General features: G+C 39.1%; 1 protein-coding gene across 1 annotated transcript; it reads left to right on the top strand.

The window, feature by feature from the left end:
- Nucleotides 1-4,955: 4,955 nt before the first annotated feature.
- SUB1 (SUB1 regulator of transcription) lies at nt 4,956-17,421 on the top strand. The gene is made up of 5 exons (XM_005231502.3): nt 4,956-5,106; nt 7,053-7,125; nt 8,734-8,853; nt 14,560-14,668; nt 17,087-17,421. Exons 2-5 carry the CDS (start codon nt 7,054-7,056, stop codon nt 17,164-17,166), a joined length of 381 nt encoding a protein of 126 aa, XP_005231559.2. The 5' UTR covers nt 4,956-5,106; nt 7,053; the 3' UTR covers nt 17,167-17,421.
- Nucleotides 17,422-20,807: the final 3,386 nt, after the last annotated feature.

Genomic DNA, 20,807 nt, shown 5'->3' with positions numbered 1-20,807 from the left:
TTCTTATTCAAAATACAGATTTCTGTCTTAGGCTTCATAACTTCTTTTATCCAAGTAATTTATATTAGTTCTAATTCAAAGATACCACCCTATATCTTGTGATTTCAGCCCTGCATATGCCTGAACATAAGTTCCTGTTTTGCAGCCCAATTCAGCGGCAATTTCAGCAGAAGTTTCAGATTACTTTTCTGGGTGAATTTTGCATATTGAATCTTCAGTGCATATATCACTTCAAAAAGATTACAATATACTTTATGAGGAGTCACACTTACTAAGTGTGACACACAAAAAAACCCCAAAAAATGAACGTCAATAAGGTTTACCATTCTGTCAGGGAAAAAAACCCAGTGTTATTATAAAAGTTTTTCCCTCAGCAGCTTCCTCATAAGAACCTGATGCTTCCTGGTAACTTTGCGTACCATTACATAACATGTATTTAGGTTACTACTAGCTCGCAGGATCAGATTCATAGTCTATATTTAAAAAACCTCAGTGGGTTATGAAACAAGATTGCATCTCTGTAAGACATATATATCAGATCTGATTCAAAATGAAACACTAATAAATTCAGATTAGATCCTTTGGGGCATTCTGAACTTTGCTGATTTCTGTAACCTTAACTGGAAGAAATAAATGGAGTGATAAAGTGCAAATCATGTGGCAGAGGGAGAAAGACATAAAAGGTTTAGTGAAGCATTCAAAAGTGGTTTTTTTTTAATAGGAAAAAGAAACTTCTTCATATCTGTTCCTATTAAGATTACAGAAGAACAGCCAAGAATTTCCAGAATTAAAACATATACTGGAAAACAAAACTTTGATCTGGAATTAAACAGTACAGCTACTCTATTTGTGAAAAGTTCAGCGCCTCTGAAAATATCACAGCAGCAAAAATGGTAAGCTAGCCTTCGGAAAAACAAATCTTTGACCTTCATTTCAACTATATGAAAGATCTCCAAAATACAGTGAGAAGAAGAAAGCACTATATAACATGCAGTGTCATCAATCCTACTATTTTACCTTAACACCTAAGACACATGTCTCTGCTGCTACCATAGGTTCGCAAAACCGTAGTTGAAATGCAGTGGGGAAAACTCTAGATCTTTTGTACCTTCTCTGCAAACACTAATTTTTTTTTTTTGGTGGTGGTACCAGATGGAGGTAAGATTTCTTACCTTCCAGTTTATTGGAAATCAGTCTCTCAGCTGGCTTTTGCAATACCTGCAGTGGGCACAGAAGATGCAGCAGCAGGTTAAAGCTTTCCGACACAGCAGAGTACAGACCATGTTAACAGAAGCTGTGCATTTATTTCATGAAAAGGTCATCTAATGCTTACTGCTGTCTTTGTAAAAGCCCTAGATAGGAAGTGGTTTACTATCAGTATAAGGAGTCCAGTGCTATATTCTCACCTGGAAATTATTTCATATAGCTACAGAGACAAGACCTTCATCAGTTAGTTCATCAACCTTCTTACTTTAAAGTGAAATTACATGTTCTAAGTAGTGGAGACAAAGACCCTATGTTTTTCATCAAGGTTTTAAGTGATTAAAGCAAAAAAAATATTACTTTTAATAACAAGGTTTAGACATCGAACAGTGACCATAACATCAGACGTGTTCGTAACATAAATAAAATTATTAAAGCACAAATGGAAGTTATCAGTATTTAGAATTGCAACATTAAAATCCTATCACTCAAACATAAGCATAATACAAAATTATGCAAGTGTTATTGCAAACTCAAATTACACATCATACACACATGACAAATGAACCAGTTGCAGTATATAAGCAAAAATACTGCGTGGAGGTAACACTTAGCCTTTCTTTCCTGACACTTTAATAAAATCAGTGTCTGTATTATAGGCTAGCCTTCCCTTCCTCAGCCAATTTCTTCATCCACCTTTTAAACTACTGCTACATACTGAATACTGCAACTTTAAAGAGCAGTCCCTTTCTGTCCTTGCCCCAAAATTTATTTTCTACCAGCTTTAGTATTTGTAGAGTCAACCATTGCAGTTACTAGTTGCTATGCGATCAGAAGCATGAGCTTGTATTTTTCAGCATTCCCATTCAAATCTGCATGCTAAAATTTCTCTCTAAAGAAAAAGCTAATGCTTCAACATTCTTCCCAGCCAAAGACTGTGATATGAAATGGGACAATCAGGCAGTAACTAGAAGAATGTAAACCCTTTTAACCCAACTACAGAAGGAAAGCGTTTGATGAGGGAGCAAACCCATTACAAAAATCTATTTTAAGAGCTCAGAAAGTGAACTATAACCCTTGGGGGGATACATGACTCACTCAGAAGGTAACAGAAGAAATTTGCCTTGGAAAAATTAAGGCTCCTTTCCCACTTCTCTAAAGCCAACATTTTTTCTTAGTAGCTTCTTTCTTCTTTTTAAGTAGAATAAAATACAGTAAGGGCAATTTACTAAAAAGCTCAAACAGCCACCATACCCAATGACCAGAATAATTCTTGAAGGAACTTAGCATTACTGAAAAACTGAACACGGAATCTCCAGTTGTAACAAATACTCCCTTTCCTTCACTGACTTGTTTTGGAATTCAGTTCAAAAAATAAACTTGGTGCTTGCTTTGGAGGAAATGCTGCAGGTGGGAGAAATCCAACGAAAAATCTTTCTTTTAGTCATTTTGATTTATTTCAAGGCTGAAGGACTTAATTAAAAATGCATAAAGAATTGTTTTGAATGTGATGTTCCTAAAACCTTAGTAAGAACCTTTGTGCACCAGGTGTTGACCTGTAAGAAAGCAAACCAGACAGATTACAGAGGCCTGAACTGCCATTACTATTCTAATTTGAAAAGTTAGTAAAAGCTTTGAAAAAAAAGGCTACGTTTTTCCAACTTAATACTCCACATGTGGAGACTAACTTGTGTGCAATAAGTATTTTCTTTTGTTGTTGTTGTTGTTGTTGTAGTTAAGCATTAAGTATTATATGATCATCTGTTCATGTTCCACAATTATATGGCTTGAAAAGCCTGGTATTTGCACAGTGGCAATAATCACTATATTTGCACGCATGTGATTTACTGCGCTTTGATTCTATATAAACAACTATGGTTTAATTTTGCAAAGGTCAGGCATGCACTAAGAACTGTATATTCTTCCTTTCCATTTTGCAAGATACATAACATTACAAAACAGCCAATTTCCAATAATTAGTTAAAAGAGTGCACTTCTAATTTCTGGTACTTCCTGGTTTCCTGCTACTGTATTGAAAAGTGAAAAACTGGTTCATACTAAGAGCCAGTTGACCTCATTTCATGGTGAGGGCTGTAAGGACTACCTCATGGATCCCTTAAAAAATCTCTTTGCCCACCTCCTGTCAGTATTTTTTCAGAAACACTGATTAGGACTTCCAGCTGCTAATACTGACTTTTGCGGATTATCCCTTCCTGAGGCATGATGTTTCTCCTTGTGGCATGTGGATCTTTGGAATTCAAAAAAGCCCAAGAATTTTGATTTGTAAACACTTTATTCATAGGTGTGTGTTCTTGAAACTACAGAGGCTAATCAGCCACCGCTCCACTCCACCTTTACTGGAAAACCAGGATCAGGACTAGAGTCCAGTACCTATTTCTGATAGTTTGCTTGTGCTTTTTACAAAAAGCTGGAGTTGTCATGGTAGAAAAAGCACAGGTCTAGAGGTAGTAACAATGAGAAAAGGCGTAAACTGAAGTGATAATGGGTGCTCTGGAGCAGTAGCATCCTGCTATGCTTACAGCACAGCTAGATGACCCATAGGTGCCAGGAGTGATAAACAAACGAAACAGGCTATGGTAGCTTTGTGTGAAGTTGTATTGACTATGATAATACTTCAATGTTAATCTCATCATAAACTGAAATGAAGTACAGGCTCAAATAGGCAAGAGAGGAAGACACAACATGAAACCGCTCATGGCCCGACAACATGCCTGGCCCACGGCAGCTTGCAAAGGCTGCCAGAGTCTTCTTTCACAGTGTTGAGGGCAGAGGACCCTTTCCCCACCTCCCGTCCAAAGAGGTGCACTTTCGTTTATCTCAGAAGCTGTTGCATACATTTTCAGATCAGCTAGGCCTACAGCCCCTCTCCGAAGTCTCGAGGAAGGGCACGGAAGGCACCAGCACGGTGCAGAGGGTACAGTGTGTACTGGGGTAACCGTTACAGAAATAGACAAGATTGTCGAATTCCATTTTCAAAGGGTTTGTTGGTTGTTTTTTTGTTTGTTTGGGGTTTTTTTCTTAGATGGCTTTTAGAAAGGTGTTTAAAACAGGAACCGAGGTTGTTTCAGCCTTCAGCCCACGCCGCTCCACACCTGCGTTAGCCCCCAGGGTGACCGGCAAGATGGGCGCCCTCACGCTGACCTGCCCCCCGCCCCAAAGCCCTGCGGGGGGCAGGCGCAGCCCGAGCCGCCCGACGAGCGAAAGGGGAACCAGCGCTTTCCTCAACAGCGCCTCGGTGCCCCCCGCGGCTGCGGTTTCGATATGCAAAGCTGCCGCAGCGACACCGCCGGACGGCGCTTCCTCGCGCACGGCTGCTGCCCGGGCGGCTCTGAACGACATCGAGGAACCCTCGCAGCGTGCAAAGGAAAACAGCCTTTGAGTTGTTTTTTTTTTTTTTTATTTGTTTTTGTGGGGGTTTTTGTTTGTTTTGGTTTGGGTTTGTTTTTTTCTTTTTTAAAAGGTTCTTTTTAAGCATTAAGTGCTTTCCTCCCGCCCCTCTCCCGCAGGGCCTCAGCTGCGGCCAGGCGGCTGGCAAAGGCCCGGCCCCGGCGGCGCCTCCCCTCCGCGGGGCCGCAGCGCCGAGGGGTGCCTGCTGCAGGCCGAGCGGCGGGCGGGCAAGGCCCTGCCACCAGCCCCACAGGTTCCCCTTCCCAGGGCGCGTTTCTGCCCGCTCGGTTGGTGTGAGGCGGCGGGCGCAGGAACCGGCCCCGCAGCCCCCCGCTGGGGCGGGAGAAGCGGGAACGAGGCAGCAACGGACGCGTCCCCTTTAAACACCGTCCTGTGTGTCCCCCCCGCCCCTCCCACGTGGTGCGGGGCGGGGATTCCGCGGCACATCACTTCCGTTTCTCTCGTGGTAGTGAGGAGCGGCGCGCGGAGTAGGACGTGAGTGTTGGGGTCCCCCCTCGCGCCCCGTAGGGGCCGCCGCCATTTTCTCCGTCCCCCGCCCCTGTCGCCGACTGCTGGGGCCTTGGCGCTGCCCGGCCGGCGCGGAGGCACTGTGGGCAGCTGTGTGGCGAGGCTTCCCCTTTTCCTCGAGTGCCCGCTGTTGCCTGCGGGAGGGTTGCCCCGCTGTGGAGCGGGCCTGGGGCGGGAGGAGGAGCCGCTGTCGAGGAGAAGCTGCCATGTTGGGGGGGCAAAGAGGATTTGAGTGAGGGAGAAAATGGCGGCGGAGGACCGCCTGGCTCCGTTCCCCCCTGCGCCGGGATCTGATCCTGCCCGCTGACGACCCCCGACCCTTTTTTTTTTTTTCTGCACTGCTTTTTGTGGCCGCCGGCGGCGGTGCCCTGCAGCCCGCCTGTGCCACCCTGCCCCGGCCGGCGCTGGGCGTCCTTGATCGCGCTCCCGCCTGCGGGCCCTCGCTCCTTTCCCAGGGGGGGTAACACGAGCTGTGGAAAAGGGGAATAGGGGAGGAAAATGGCGGCTGGGATCCGCCTACCTCGTGTTCCTAGCTCGTGCTGGCCTGTCTTTCTCCTTTATCTTTTTCTTGTCCACCCTTGGCCCGTCTCCTTCCGCCCTCGCTCTCGCTGGTGCTTTGGTGTCTCCTCGCCCTCTGCCTGCCAGTCCCCTCCCGAGGGGCACCTACCACCCCACGTTTCTTTTTGCTCCAGTTTCCGCCTCCACCTTCCTCCATGTCACTCCCTCATTCTGATGAGGACCCTGAGGTTATGCCCTGCTGATGCCCGCGCATCAGTCTTTTCTTGTTCGGCTCCACGATTTCATGTTGTCTTTGTGCTTATTTTTATGTTGTCCCATACCGGCTGTCCTCTGCCTCCATCCTGCAGCGTGGCTTCTGTGTGCTTCCCCACACCCTGTTTCATTTTTAGTGTTACACGTTTCATCGTTGTGCTCCAAGCTATTACGACAGAACTTATCCTACTTTGGAACCACGTTGATCCACTAGCATTATTCGGGCTCCCGTTTTTTCATTTGCAAATATTTTTTTTTTCACTACCAGTTTAAGACCACTGCTATTCTTACACCACCCCCACCACCACCCCCCCTCCCCCCCCGAGATATGCTTCTTTAATCTTTTCTTAGCCTTTCCTAGCTGTAGTTTATTTTATACACTTTCTCTCTGGGATGCTTATTTTTATTCTAAAAGAAGAAATGAGCTGTTTATTTGTTAGAATTGCTAGTGGCAGGCAAGATGTGCAACTGCCTTATCTAACCACATTTGCATACCAGAGAGATGTAGAAGCGCACCTGGCAGCATTGCATTCAAAGAAAGCTGAATGTCCACTTGTCTGGCAAATGCATAGGCTCTAGTGACTGATGTGTTGAAGCTGCAGTGGAAGTGTTAAATGCAATACCGTATATCACTGTAACTGTGGTGTTTTGCAGACTTTTGGGTTATCGATGGGAACTTCAGCTTCATCTGTGACGATTATTTAGTGTGTTACTTGCAAATCTAACTGGTCAAAATGCCCATGTAGGAGTACAGGTAATGCTAGGGCCTTAATAGTTTATATTTGTGACTGTAATATGAAGAATTCAACTGGAGGACAGTATTGTGTTGTATTTTTTACATCATGGTTTCTGCCATATCTAGGGTTACATGAAACTGGTGAAAAATTGTCCCTTTGTAAACTGCAGAAAATAAAACATTGCATTTAATGCAGTCGTGACAAAAAGGGGAAGAGGTAGAAGAGGTAAGAGTGATTGAGATCTTATCTACAATATGTATTAAAGCTTGTATGAAAAGGCAGGAAGGTCTTTAGGGGAGGAGTCTGAACAAGAAGAGACTTTGCAAACAGTTTTGAAGATGGCTTTTCAGCTGTAGTGGGATGTATTCCTTGTATAGTGTTCTCACATTATTTTTCTCTTCCTAGAATGCCTAAGTCAAAGGAACTTGTGTCTTCAAGCTCATCTGCAAGTGATTCAGATAGTGAAGTTGACAAAAAGGTGAACCTTACATGCAGTTTATTACTACTGTATTAACTCTTACGTTTCAGACTGGGGTTAGGGAATTAGGTGAGCATTATGTCACAACCTGCATGTCATTCCATGTAATTTATCAGACAACCCAAAACACCTGTTCTCCCACCCACCCCACACTCCCCAACAACTACAACAACAAAAACCACCACCTGAGATAGGGTTTGGTGGATAAAATGTTTCTGCCTTAAGTTGCATTTTGTTCTCTCCAGAGTTTTCCATATGATGTATCTAACCACAAGCTTCCTAGAATTCTTTGCTGCTTTGTGGGCAAGTGATAGGAGGCTTCTGTGTAAGCTGCTCTGGTGGCAAGAATTTGGACTAATTTTGGGGATAGCCCCTTCTCCCTCCTTTTGGTATCTGGATTACTTATCCGAAAGAAAAACATTGACTTGCCTTGTTCTCCATGTACTGCTTGCTTATCTTGTTTCATGTTCTTTTTCTCTGTTTCAGGTTCTTAACGTTTACTGTAATACCATCTGCTAGTTTCTCACTTAAAAGTTGAGCCAACCTGAATGTCTTTGAGTTGGTTAATTTTAACATATGTTGACTGTTTTAAATGTATAAATTGAGTGTTCTCTTTATTTTTAATAGTTACTTAATTTATAAGTTTGTATAGATACACCAGTTCTTATGAAAAAAAAAAACAACCCAGAAAAAAACCGAGTGAGTTTATCTTTTTAAGAAATCCTAGGTGGTAACAGAGATGTCAGGTCTTCTAATGTAGTATGTGTAGAGACTCAGTCTTTACTGAATTGGTTCAAACATGATGTGGTTGCACTTTGCAAATTAAGCATTCTGTCAGATCTTGAAAGAAGAGAAAAGGTCAGGTGATTTTTTTTTTTTTTTGATAGAGAAGTGTATTCCTGAATAGACATAGTCTAACAGTACTTCAGTGGGCAATAACGTGGGTTCTGTTTTTTTCTATTATAACCTTCCATGTGTGTTGTAACTGTCTGTCTTTAAAAGAGGTTATCAAATACAACTGTAGCAGGTGAGACTAATTTTGGTATCTTTGTATTACACTTTCCTCCCCTCCTTCCCCTAGGCTGGGCATGGTCACTATATAACCATTAGTAGGAATGATAATTTTGTAGCATCTGCAGGTGATCCGATTACCCTGATGGAGGTAATTTCTAGATCCTTCATTAGCTCATCTGATTTTTTTTTCTTTTTTAGAAGAGTTGTAAGCTGTCCTGCATTTTTTTCTTGCACTCAGTAGAAAGGAAGGTGAAACTTCTATCAGAGTCCAATTTTTTTATTAAAACTACTGAACCAAAAGTATTACTGTGCAGAAAGAATAGGATTTTTGAAATGTATGCTGGTCTAATGTAATTCTCTTTGAAGCCAAAGTATTATGGTGAACTTCACTGGGAACAGAATTAGGCTTATTTGAAGATACTTCTTTTTTTTTTCTATTCAGTCTAAATATACAGTATTGGATTCTTGGCTTCACAGCAGGAAGGTGATCACACGCATTGCATAGCAGTAGTTTGTGACCTCTAACGTAAACTTCTCTGTAACTTACAGAACAAGTTGTGGTTCATGCTCTTCTTTTTATATTTTTGCTCCAAGGCGAAGCGGAAAAAGCAAGTGACTCCCGAAAAGCCTGTAAAGAAACAAAAGACTGGTGAAAGTTCAAAAGGTGCAGCGTCTTCTAAGCAAAGCAGTAATAGAGATGAGAATATGTTTCAGGTAAAACTGTTAACTCTTAGAGCCCGGTTAAGGTAACATGTTACATCATACTCAGTATAAATTTTATGAGGTGGTCTGAATATCTTGGCAGCGTAGCACTTCGTCTGCTGAAGCCTTGGACAAAGGGAATTACAATGCTAGCATGCAGATGAGATGCTCAGAAAAGGCATTGTCAGGTTTCAGCAGAGTAAAAGAATCTGAGCTGTAGCAGTAGTTTTAATGCTGATGTCTTTGCCCTTGGTAACTCTGGGTAGTCATTTTGTTGGTAAATGAGGTATTTACCATGAGTATACTGTAAATATTAGGTCAGGACTGTCTCTCCATGGAAATGTTTTTCAATCAGGGCTCTTGAAAAAAAGGTTCTTGGAAACCAAAATATGGACTCTTCATTTGTATTTAATTAGGTCAAGGGCAGCTAGGCTCCTGTATTGTAAGACAGCGTCTTGGAATAGGTTTTGCTTGTTCCTTTGTTTTATGTTGCAGATTTTTCTCACTGAAGAATGAGAAAGGTTATAATTCTTGACATTGTCCTTGTTTTTAAGATGGGATGAATGTACATTTTTCAGTGACAAGATGCATTTGTGAATTCAAGGTATTGTAGCTTCTGGGGTTAGCTCAGGTGGTAGCAGTGTGCTGAAAGCTGTGCGAGAATATATGTAGCTCAGAATTATGTATTTTAGGGGTGTGGATCAAGGCTTATTAAATGTGCCTGGAAATTAAATTCTTAGAGACTCTGATTCTTAAGTTACTGAAAGGGTATGGGAGAAGTGGCTAATAAGATGGCCTCAACACTGAATAAGGGAAAAGAAATGGTGTGGGGCTGTAGTTGTGTGAAGTAATATGGCAAAAAACCCAACCAACTTTTCTAGAGAGATGACCTGCTTAACTGATATTGTAATACAGGGCAGTTATTTTTAATGTATCAGTTCTCGCTTTCCTCTTTGTGTATAGTTGGGAGTGAGAGCTTCTGTTGAAGGCAATGCCTGTACTTCCCCATTGAAGGAAAATTACACTTCTAGTTCTGCTGGGGCATGCTTTGAACCATGTTGGAAAAAGGAGATAGTGTCTTCTGTATCTTAAGAGGTGAATTGCAGTTAGAGCTCAAAAAAATTATGTATAAGCTTTATGCTGTATGTGTAATAAGTTCAAAAATTCCAGCCTTGGACAAAGCTGTTAAAATTTTTACTGCTCTCTTGATGCAAAAAAACCCCAAACCTTTTCAAATAAAAGCAGAACTATTTGTGTGATCTGTTTCTTTCAATCTTTTTGACCTAAGATAATAACAAGTTACTAAAATAGGCAATAGAGGAGGACTCTTACACTAGTCTAAGAACAAGATTCTTCCAGTGTTGAATATAAACCAGAAAAAATATTTGAGTATCACCTTGACCTAAAATGTCAGTGTTACTTAGTCTCTGCCTGCCTTTTAGTTAACAACAGTATTTCTTTTAGGTGGCTTATTGTGTTGTGTGAAACATTGTGAGCTTTTTCATGCTACATCAGTTTGTGTGGGTTAAGGAAGATGCAACTGTTTCAATGTAGAAATACCACTGTAGGTCTGAGGATACTTGCCCTCTCTACCCCCTCCTCAGGAGAGCATGCTGGAAGCTCTAGTTGCATGTTGATTTTTCAGGTTGTGTGTTTATACTTGAAACTCTCCTTTCTGCTCTCCCGCTGCAGTAAAATGATCTGTGATGTGCAAGTGACTTTGCGGTATAACTTCCCAGTGTGGCTTCAATAGATGGAAATCAGGCTGTAAAGCATTCACAGGATAATCAGAAGTTATGTGGTGTCCATACTGTGTGTGGGAGTGGCAGCAAATGATGCAGAACTTTGCAACTTGTTGTTCTACGTTCTCAGGCTGCATTCTTTAAAGTATACAGCTTTCCTTAATATAGAGCTCATTGTGATGGCTGTATTCAGAAGATTCAGCATTTTCGTGGAGATGTACATTTCATTATTTTTGTTTGAGACTAGTGTTGGTATAATGATACTCTTGAAACTGATTATGAAGAATAGTACAAGTGTAAGTACAAGGGAATTAATTCAGTATCAGAGATCAAGTGTATTTTTTTTTATTTACATGTCTTGGCCTTTTTAGTTTTTATAGGTAGCCTAGTATACCTTGGAATTTGTTACAGGACTTGGGTGCAGTTGGGGTGTGGAAATTTATCCTCCTCCCATTTGGCATGTGTTACTAGGGGCCTTAAAGACAAGCAGTATTCATGTTAATGTGGAAGGGTTTGGTGTTGATACATTAGATTCCTGTCCATGGCTTCAAGCCAACATGAGCTCTATATCGTGTGCTTTGGTTAATTTGACAGATCCTGTCATCTACCTACGCTTGCTTTGGGTAAGGTGTGTTCATGCTCTCAGGATGCAGTATTAATGACTACCCAGAGTAGAACCACTTTGTGTAATCAGGCATTTCACTGAAATTGTTACTTCGAAAGTTGCCCCTCTCTGTGTTGTCCTGCTTCTCCTTTTTGTTATTATGAAGTTGGGGTTGTGTTTGCTTTTTTTGACTTGTGAGAAATAAGTGCTTTGGTTTCCCAGTATAATGTCTTTATCATAGGCTCCTAAAAGTACATAAATATATAAATTTATGATGCTCTAGAAAGGTGATTGGTTTAGCACATTAATTCTGAAACCTAGGTGGTCACCGATGCATTTCACAATGGATTTGTTGCGTTGCAGATCTTGCTGTTGACAGGAGTCTTTATTGTGCTCCTTCTAATGCTGTATATGCAGTTATCAGCTAAGAAAGGATGCTTTTTTGCTGTTTCTACTTCCACAGTTGTACACAGTTTAATCAAGCCTGTGGATAACTGGCTAGCTGAAAAGGGTCACATAGACATAGTCCAGCTGGCTGGACAAAAATGCACATTGCTCTCAGTTTATGTGAAGTAAAGCAAAAATACACTATCCTTGGCTGTTCTTGTTACACAATAACAGGAAGATCGGGGTGGGAAAAGAATGTTGCAGGTGGGAACAGATAACTACAGAAGAGAAACTAGGGGCGGGCTTGGTATTGAGGCAACTAACCAATAATGAGCTTAACTTTTGTAATATGTATGAGCTAATTATAACAAGGCATAAAAGGTGACTGTAAGGCACAATAAACGAAGTCTGCTGATCACTCATATTGAGTGACTGTGTCTTCCCTCCATCGCAACACAAGCCGAACTGGAAATAGGAGTAACTGTGAAGAAGTGATTGCTGAAACTCATAGAGGAAGTCAGCTGCATAGTGTGAAAGGAACCAAGACACAGTACAGTGCATTTTATTCTAAGGAACGGAAACATGGAAATAATGCCCTTCATGTCTTCTGATTTATGTAATTCAATAGAATAGTGTAATCTAAGGAGCTGTAATATTTAATAAAAAGCATATGAATTTGTCTATGGAGATTGAACTGCGGTAACTACACAGCTATAAATCAATACAACCCTTGGACACTGCTGTGGTTATAGAGATACAGAGATGCTTAGATCAGTGAAATTATTCTAGGACTGTCAGCTGCTGCAAGAAAAAAGAATTGTATAGAAATGACTCTGTGCCAGAATTGCAGGTAACTGTGCATCAAGAAACATTGGTTTACTTAAATAGTTAAATCAAGTTTTTAGTTGAAGTTTTTAACTTAGATGTTAATTGAAACTGTTCTTCAGAAGCCTAGTTAAAGCTTTTAGCAGTAGCAGCTTTTGCATACAGTTCAACTAAATGTTCAAATTTGATGGGAACACTCAGCTGAAATCTAGACAGTCATGTAAGACTTAATTTTAGCATTTTCATATGGAGCTGTTTCCATTTAAGGTGAGACTTAACTGATTGAGTAAATGTGAACTTTGCATTATTGCCCTTTGTCTTACTGTAGTTGAATTAAGACAAAGTCTTGTCTTAAAATTCAAATCCTAACCCCTTTTACTATATTTGCAGCTGTAATCTGCTATATTGTATCAGGTTTTTTTTCTTAAAGCAAATCTGGAATTACTTGGCAATGCACTAATATTCTTTGATAGCCCTGGAAAAATAAAGGTGTTGCAGAAGCTACTGCTTGAAGCTGTTCTTAATGGTGACCTTAAAAGTCACTGAAGTGTTAAAGGGTAAACCCAAGAAACGTTGTTTGTGCAGGCTACTTAGGATATTCTTTGTCAGCAGTGCTGATGGAGTTGGGCATGGTACCAAGTTTGGTCTGAAAGAACTAAGCTACTATGACATCATAACTTATTTTTGGATGTTATATTTGTAGTACTGTGAAACTATTTAATAAGTCAATCAAAAAATACTATGTTATAAACTGTAATGCCTTGTTCATTTTAAAGGATACTTTGAAGTAGAGAAACTGCTTCAGGCTTAGGAATCTAAAGATGTCCAAATTGTTTTAAAATCAATTTTAGAGTTAATTTATCATGATCTGCATAAGAAGAAAAATTGCTTTAAGCAAACATAAAGCATTTTTGTTTATATCTATTTTGTGCAATAGTAGCTTATGACTTAAACCTCTGTTAATGATTTTAGTTGATTGGAGAGTTGTTCAGCTTTTCTGGTCAGTCTTAGTGCTAGTAAGATGTGTTTGGGCCCTTGTTAAATTTGTATCGAAGTGTGAGATGCATAAATTAAGGAAATTGAGAACTAAAGTTAATGTTTTTTCAGGAAGGAATATTCTATTTTAAAATGGTTTACTTCAGAATGTATTCTTTCTTCATAAAGTGTATCCAGAAGGTGCATGTAGTATTCTAAGAATTTCTTACATGAATTGTATTTTACTGTGGTTTTATTATTTAATTTCTGATTCTCAAGTTCACATTATACTTTGAATTTATGTAAACAAATAATTTTTTATTAAATTTGGAAGGACCTTTAATGAGCCTAAATGTGTAGCCTAAATGTAGACCCTATATGCAGTGTAAGGCATAGCTGTCACGTGTGACTGCACCCCCCTGGTCCCCTCCTCGCGCCCCCCCCCCCTCCCCCCCCCCCTCAAAAAAAAAAGTGCCCTCATAATTCAGTTAAGCCACTGTAGTGCAGAAATTAGGGAATTTCAACGTCATTTCATACTATGCTACATGCTGGTAAACTTAAAGGATTTGAATGTTTTTTTGGAATACCTGGTACATTGAAATAACCTTTTAACCATAGTTCCAGTGAAGCACCATAAGGACTTGGGAATGGGCACGGGACAGTTGGTGGCTGAGTTTCATTTCCATCTGTGTATACTGTGTTTAAGAAAAGAAGGAAGAAACCCAAACAAACACGAAACAAAAACCCCTTTAGAAATTGTGGTTACCTCATGTGAATGTGTAGTTTGCTTTCTGTACATATGGAATGGACTAAAATTTGTGAGTAGAGCTCCCTCTTCCCTGTTTGTTTACAACTGCTGTGAACAAAGATGGTTATAATAGAGGCAAAATATTTTTGGAAAATAGCGAATCAGTGGCTTTTGTAAAAAATAAGCATGTTAAGAATATAGGTACTTTTATTCTAGGAGAGCTACTTTTCTGTTGAGCATTGAATGCTCAACCTGTTTTAAGTCATTGCTTACCAGCCTACTGACTACTCTGGATTAAGCTTTTGAACTAGTTGTGTCTCTGGTGTCTAAAATAAGCTGCAGTGTGCTATGTCACATGTCCAAATCTGATACTGCTGGGAAAAGTGAATGTTGTAATATGTAAAATACCTAAAAGACCCTTATATGTGTTTTGACAGATTGGCAAAATGAGGTATGTCAGTGTCCGTGACTTTAAAGGGAAAGTCTTAATTGATATTAGAGAATATTGGATGGATCAAGAAGGTGAAATGAAGCCTGGCAGAAAAGGTATTGTTCTGCTTCATGTTACTTTGTATTAAAACATTGTCTGCGGTTTGCTGGATCAAAATGGATTTTGCGTATCAAATTTGTATACTTTCTTGCTACATGGTATTTTTAAAGTAGTATTTCTACTTTTCTATAGTTTATATTTTAACAAATGGTTAGTTTTATGTGTAGATTATAAACAAAAGCAAAGTGGGTTCATTGGCCTGAGTCTATTTTCCCAAATGGGTCCTCCATGATTTATGGAGGCATCAAATACAAGCAGATTGGGTATGGCAGTTATAGCCGAGCTCCCTGTCCCCCGCCCCCAACTTAATCAACACAATTTATTTCTTCTATTACAGCTGGATTTTTAAAAAAAGCTGAAAAGATTTAACGTACTTATTTGTGATAAGATGTTAATTTCTTTAGAACAATTATGTCATTGAATTGCTATCAAAATTTAGCTTAAAATCATTAAAACATTTAATGTGACTAATTTTGGAAAAATATGTCAGTATTTTAGTTGAGGTTCCAAGTTTTGGTATTTCTAATTTACAACACAGCATAAGCCACTGTACTTTTAATTGCTACTCCCATCCTTGCTTTTTGTGGCATGCCTTCATGGAACCATTTCCAGAAGTTTACCATCTGCAAGATGAGGATGCAAGGATAGCTGCAGTAGTAGCGCTCTTCTAGAAGTCATGTTGCTTCTGTTAGAAAAGCCTTCTTTTAATTGGTTTTCATATTATGCCAAGGAAGTAGGCAACTATGAAACATTCTACCTGGAAATTGAAGATGTTTAATGTACAATCTATACAAAGTTTGTTACCTTATTCTGGTGTGTCTGGGGGGAATTCAGTGAATGCGTGCTTGGAAAGCTTGAGGAGCATTTTCAACATTTTTTAAATAACCACTGAGAATAGGTTTGTATGAACAGGTGTACTGGTACTGTACAGGAAAACTTATTTTGGATTTGTTGTTGCTATGTAACTAAAAAATTACTCTGACTTTGAAGGACTTTAACCTGCTGTGTTTTGAGGTAGAAGTCTACAAGGGGCATAAAAGTTTGAGTGGCAAACTAGAATGAGATTTGATGGGTAGGCTAAGTGACAAAAATTACATGATGTAGGTAGAAGTGTTTACCAATGTGGCAAGAGGGTCTGAATTTTATTAGGATAAAATTAATAATAATCTGATACAGTATGTGAGATTAATGTTCTGTTGAGGCACTTAAGAGCTGCTTATCCAGCTGTCCTAAAAATGGTATAAGCAGTCCAATAAAAAACAGACCCTTCCTGCCCAGCCCCAACAGCTTAAATTGTGTCAGATTGTTTCAAAGAGAAGGACTGAACTGGGTGCACTTAATCTGGTTTGTGGTTCAGGGACATCTTGACATTTGGTCCCCTAATAATGGTTACCACACCTGACTTAATTGTTTAAAATAAAATCTTGCCCTTGAAAGACTGGTGGAAAGCTGCTTAGAGTAGCTCCATGCAGATTGCTTGCTGCTCAGAGATGTTGTGGTGCCCTGGTAAGACAGTGATGGTAGAAGAAGAAAAGGGCGATGAGCCCCAAAAATGAAATTCAGTGTTTCACTTGTTTACAAGTCCGGCTTCACCTACAGGGAGAAAGCAATGAAGGAAAGCTGATCAGTGATGGGGGAGAATGGCAGTAAATGGGAGAACCATCTGGTGGGAAGAGAGTATGAGAGGTAGGCCTGTGGGTCTGTACTTGCGTAGGCCTGTCATAGAGGTTGTAGGGGAAGAATGAAGAGGCTAAGGCACAAAGGAAACATGTGCCTGGACTCAAGCCTGAGGAAGCAGATTTAGAACTGAGGACATAGGTTGTGGGGCACTGAATGATTATTGATTGAATGTCACTAGAAACTGCAGTGAACTTGAAGTGAAAAAATAATTTCCGTGTTGGTTTGTGAGTGTGAGGGAGTGGAATAGTTTCCAAAATGCTGCTTACAGTATGTGTTATATATAGTGCTTTAAAAAATGGGAGGAAAAAAACCCCAGGATTATGGTACTTTAAAAGTGCATACAAGTTCAGTCCAGAGGTATGGCGCTTAGAAGCCAACAGGAATACAAATATATTTTCTTCTTCTCACCCAGGGCTTCTGAGCTGCCTTCTGTCAAGGCCAGAGGTCTATTTTACTTTCCATGTTTAGCTTAATACTTGTGATTGGATTTGTTACACCATACTAATTGTCTTTGTAATTTAAACTTGTCCAGAGATCAGCTAAAGCGTAAAAGTTAAACTGAAGTGTTCCAAATAAGTACTTTCACTTTGTAACAAAGATGGTTGTGGAAGTATCTCAAGCATTAATAGTTTTGACATAGACTTTGTGTATGAAACCAGTCTTAATAAAATTATGTAAGATCCTGCGCCAAAATTTTCTTTTTGTCTTAAGTGTTTGTTTTTAATGCATTTCAGGTATTTCTTTAAATCCAGAACAGTGGAACCAGCTGAAGGAACAGATTTCTGATATTGATGATGCAGTAAGAAAACTGTAAAGACAAAGCCATACAGAAACTTCTATCATTTTCATTGTTCTAAGCAGTCTTTTTACATTGGCTTTAGTTTTCTAAAATATTGTTTTCCAAGCTATTGTATATTTGGATTGCAAAACGATTTGTAAGATGAATACTTTTTTTATGTGCATTAAAAGTGTATTCTGAGTGAGGCTATTTGTGTATACTTTACTAAAAGGAGATGTGTTGCTTTGACCTCATGTTGTAAAATAAACAAATCAAATAATATGTAAAGCATACTTGTTTATGGCCTTTTGATCAAAGATGTTTGCTGATAAGGCCACTTAATAGCTTTAGTCTTCTGGTTTAGTTTCAGTTTAGTTATCGGTTAAAATGAATTTGTTTTCTGAGGAGATTTCTGAGAATGTCTGCATTTAATTTTTTCTTTTATTTCATACTCTTTGGTATTTCCCTGACAGCTTTCTGCTTTAAGACTTGATACAAACAGTGAATACTTGGTAAAACACATTTTTGTAGATAATTTTGAATACTGTATTTGCTAATTTACCCTATTTATTCAGATGTAAACAGTCCTGAGTATATAGATTTTTTTTTTGCATTACTTGCATGAAGTGTTATGCTAAATAATAACACTTGCACACAAACCACATGCTATTTCTTCCCAGTTTTCTATAGCTTGCTTGACTTAGAAAATACAGTTAGCCTTTTTTTCTTGGACCCTAGACTTTAGAATGCAATGCATAAACTTTTACAGTAATAGACATACCTCAGAGTAAGTATTTAAAAGCTCCAGATGTGGTTATTAGTTAGGTACCTTTTTCAAGCTTTGCATTAAATTCATTCTCGAACACATACTAACTAGTTATTCTATAGAAAAGAACAGTTAACGTGTCTTTGTAGGGCTTTTGTTTGTTGGAGAGTATTGCGTAAACGATGCTTCAATTAGGCTGTAACACAGGTTAAACAGTCAAACAGGATTAAAATTGCTTCAGCTGAAGTGTCTGGCTGTCGTGCTTCTGGCCTGTCCACACTGCCTGCCCAAATCACTTAACTTGGCCTGTTTTGTGTGGCTTACATGTGCACAGCTGTTTTATCTTGTGTACAGAAGGTACTTGGTGCCTACAGTGGAGCACTGGTACATAGTGGATCATGTCTCCAGCAAACTTCACTTGTCAACCATTGTACTATTCTGTTAAGAAAAGCTGTCCAGTGGAAGCTCTATTAGACTAGATGCTGCTCCAGTTGAAGGGCTTCTTTGTAGATGACACAAAACAATGGAATGAAGAAGGGGGAATACGATGTTTGAGGAGAACTCGGAGACATAAGAGGCATAGTAGTGTGGAAATTAATGGCAAAGGATCAAGGTTAGCTGACACATTAGCTGACACATAGTAACTACAGTGAAGAGCAGAACTGGAGAAGTTAATTTTCTGACTTAATTCAGTTAATTGAAGGAAGAAGATGAAAAAAATCATGAGAATTGACATTTCATGACTATGTAGTGAATATACAGCTTAATTGGTTTGGCTGTAATTCTGCCATTTGATGTTAAACAATGTCTTTAAATTTTGTATAGATAAACTGAACAAACAGTAAATCCTGTTTTGTTTATATTGCAGACAAGCATGGAAGTGCCATACACTGTTTCTGTGTTGCAGAATTTATAGTAATTCAATACAAACAGTTATTGAAGGGTGAGGAATAGTGACTGCATCAAACTTTAAATATTATGTCAGATATCTCCTGACTTACCCACTGTTGATGTATCACAAATAAAGTTAAGATCTGTTTTTGTGTAGCACTGCCTGAGGGTGAATAAAGGATGAAGAGATGTTTTGTGGTAGCAGATGCTTTTCTGGGCACAACATTGTATTTTGAGTGACTCTTAAAGACATGTATGGATATCTGGACCAAATAGTATAAATGTGAAATATCTGCTAAAATTTCACAGATGAGTGAATGAAATAAATTGCTTCAGATCACCATTGACAGGTTCTAGGTGTTCTTTATTTGCAGTATGTACATATGATTATTTTTTTCTTTTAAATCTGAAAGTTTGCAACCAGATGTCACCCATTTTACCTCAAAACTTTCATGTGGCTAAAGTGCGTGACTGTATTAGAGGAAACATTGTCCTCGCTTAGATTACTGTGGTAGTAGGTCATTGGATGGCAATTGTGTATCAGAGGACGATATAATTGTATTCAGGAAGGTGGAGGGTTAAATTCATTCATTTATAGGGGGCGTAAGTGAAGAAGTTTTAATACAGTGGTTAGTTCTCGTTGAAACTGATGGTAGCGGTGTCCAAAGAAATTAATATTTGTTAATCAAGAACTAGTCAAGTTCCTATATAGATGACTCCCTTGCTGAATTTGTGGTGATAATTACTGGAGCTGTTTATCCTATTTTACTTGATAAACTTGGGACAGTTTGATTTCACTAGGTCTGTGTTTTAAAAATGGCTTTCCACCTGCCACTCGTATTTCTGTGTGTAATAAAGTATCGTATATTTTACCTGACCCAATCTCAACATCTGCATGAGTGTCCTATAAAAAAGGTAACTAAAACTAGTCAGTTAAACACATGAACTCCAGAATGGGATGAGCTGAATTGTGAGCCAGTTCATTACACCTCAGATGACTGATGTGCTTGTTACTTGACAAAAATTTGACACATTCAGTGGTAACTTTGAAATAAATAGGTGGTAGTGATTTTGTCATATGTAATTGTCTATGACTGTAGTCTTTCTAATTTGAGAAGAAAATTCAGGTTTTTTTTTTTGAATAAAGATTATTTTCTTGCAGACAAAATGGTAGTTAGGGTACATGTAGAAGTGTCAATGGACAAAAATGGTGCATGAATGAAAAGGCTATGTTGTATGAGATAAAACCACTGCTCCCTTCCCTGTTGAAGTGGCAGAAGAAAGATACATTTAATTCTTGATGTTTATGCAGGGCACATTAGCAATATGTTTCATAAATGAAACCTACTATGGAGCTTAGGAGGAAAAATAAGTCACAGTTAGAGCAGCCAAAGTACCATATGTGTGATAAATCAACTGTCATGTATGATGTTGCTCTTATGTGGAGATGTTCATATTGAAATTAAACACATGCAGTACTCAGTTTGATATTTCTGCTAAAGGAATCACCCCAGTTGCGTACTTCTTATGTGATCAAACTTCTTATGTTAGCAAAAAAATTGGTGATTGTAATTCTGGTAACTCAAATGTCATATTGTTAACAATGTGGAATGTTTCATGTTTTGCTCTGGTGGTATCTACTACAGAGGCCACTGGAAATTTGAGCCCTCCAACTGTAATTACCTTAATGTTCAAATAAAAAATAGTTTAAATGGCATACGTGTAATAACAATCTGAAGACTTGGAAATAAATGAAGACTTCTGTTGACATAGTGTTATTTTTAATAGAAATTTAGCTGCACTAAAACTTGCTTTTTCTTAAATGGTTATAGGAACTGCTGTTTGTTGCAACTTGTCATTTGGAAATCTGAAAACTTAGCCATCTTATTCTTGGTCCATGTTTTTGGGTGGGAGCCTGATTGTGTAGCCTTGAGGGATGGAAGTTTTTCACTATGGCAGAAGAACAGGTGTCATATAAACAATGGAAGCAGCAGATATAAACACACTTTCAAACATCAAA

Source organism: Falco peregrinus, chromosome Z (assembly GCF_023634155.1).
Source record: "Falco peregrinus isolate bFalPer1 chromosome Z, bFalPer1.pri, whole genome shotgun sequence".
In the NCBI taxonomy this organism is placed as follows: Eukaryota; Metazoa; Chordata; class Aves; order Falconiformes; family Falconidae; genus Falco; species Falco peregrinus.
The sequence above is the reverse complement of the archived record's forward strand: the minus strand, read 5'-3'. Positions and strand labels throughout refer to the sequence as shown.

What these genes read in the sequence shown, in the direction of transcription:
- SUB1 (XM_005231502.3), top strand. Translation starts at nt 7,054, where the DNA reads ATGCCTAAGTCAAAGGAACTTGTGTCTTCAAGCTCATCTGCAAGTGAT. An exon ending in ATAGTGAAGTTGACAAAAAG is followed by an intron (nt 7,126 to 8,733) that starts GTGAACCTTACA and finishes TTTTGCTCCAAG; the next exon opens with GCGAAGCGGAAAAAGCAAGT. An exon ending in AATGAAGCCTGGCAGAAAAG is followed by an intron (nt 14,669 to 17,086) that starts GTATTGTTCTGC and finishes AATGCATTTCAG; the next exon opens with GTATTTCTTTAAATCCAGAA.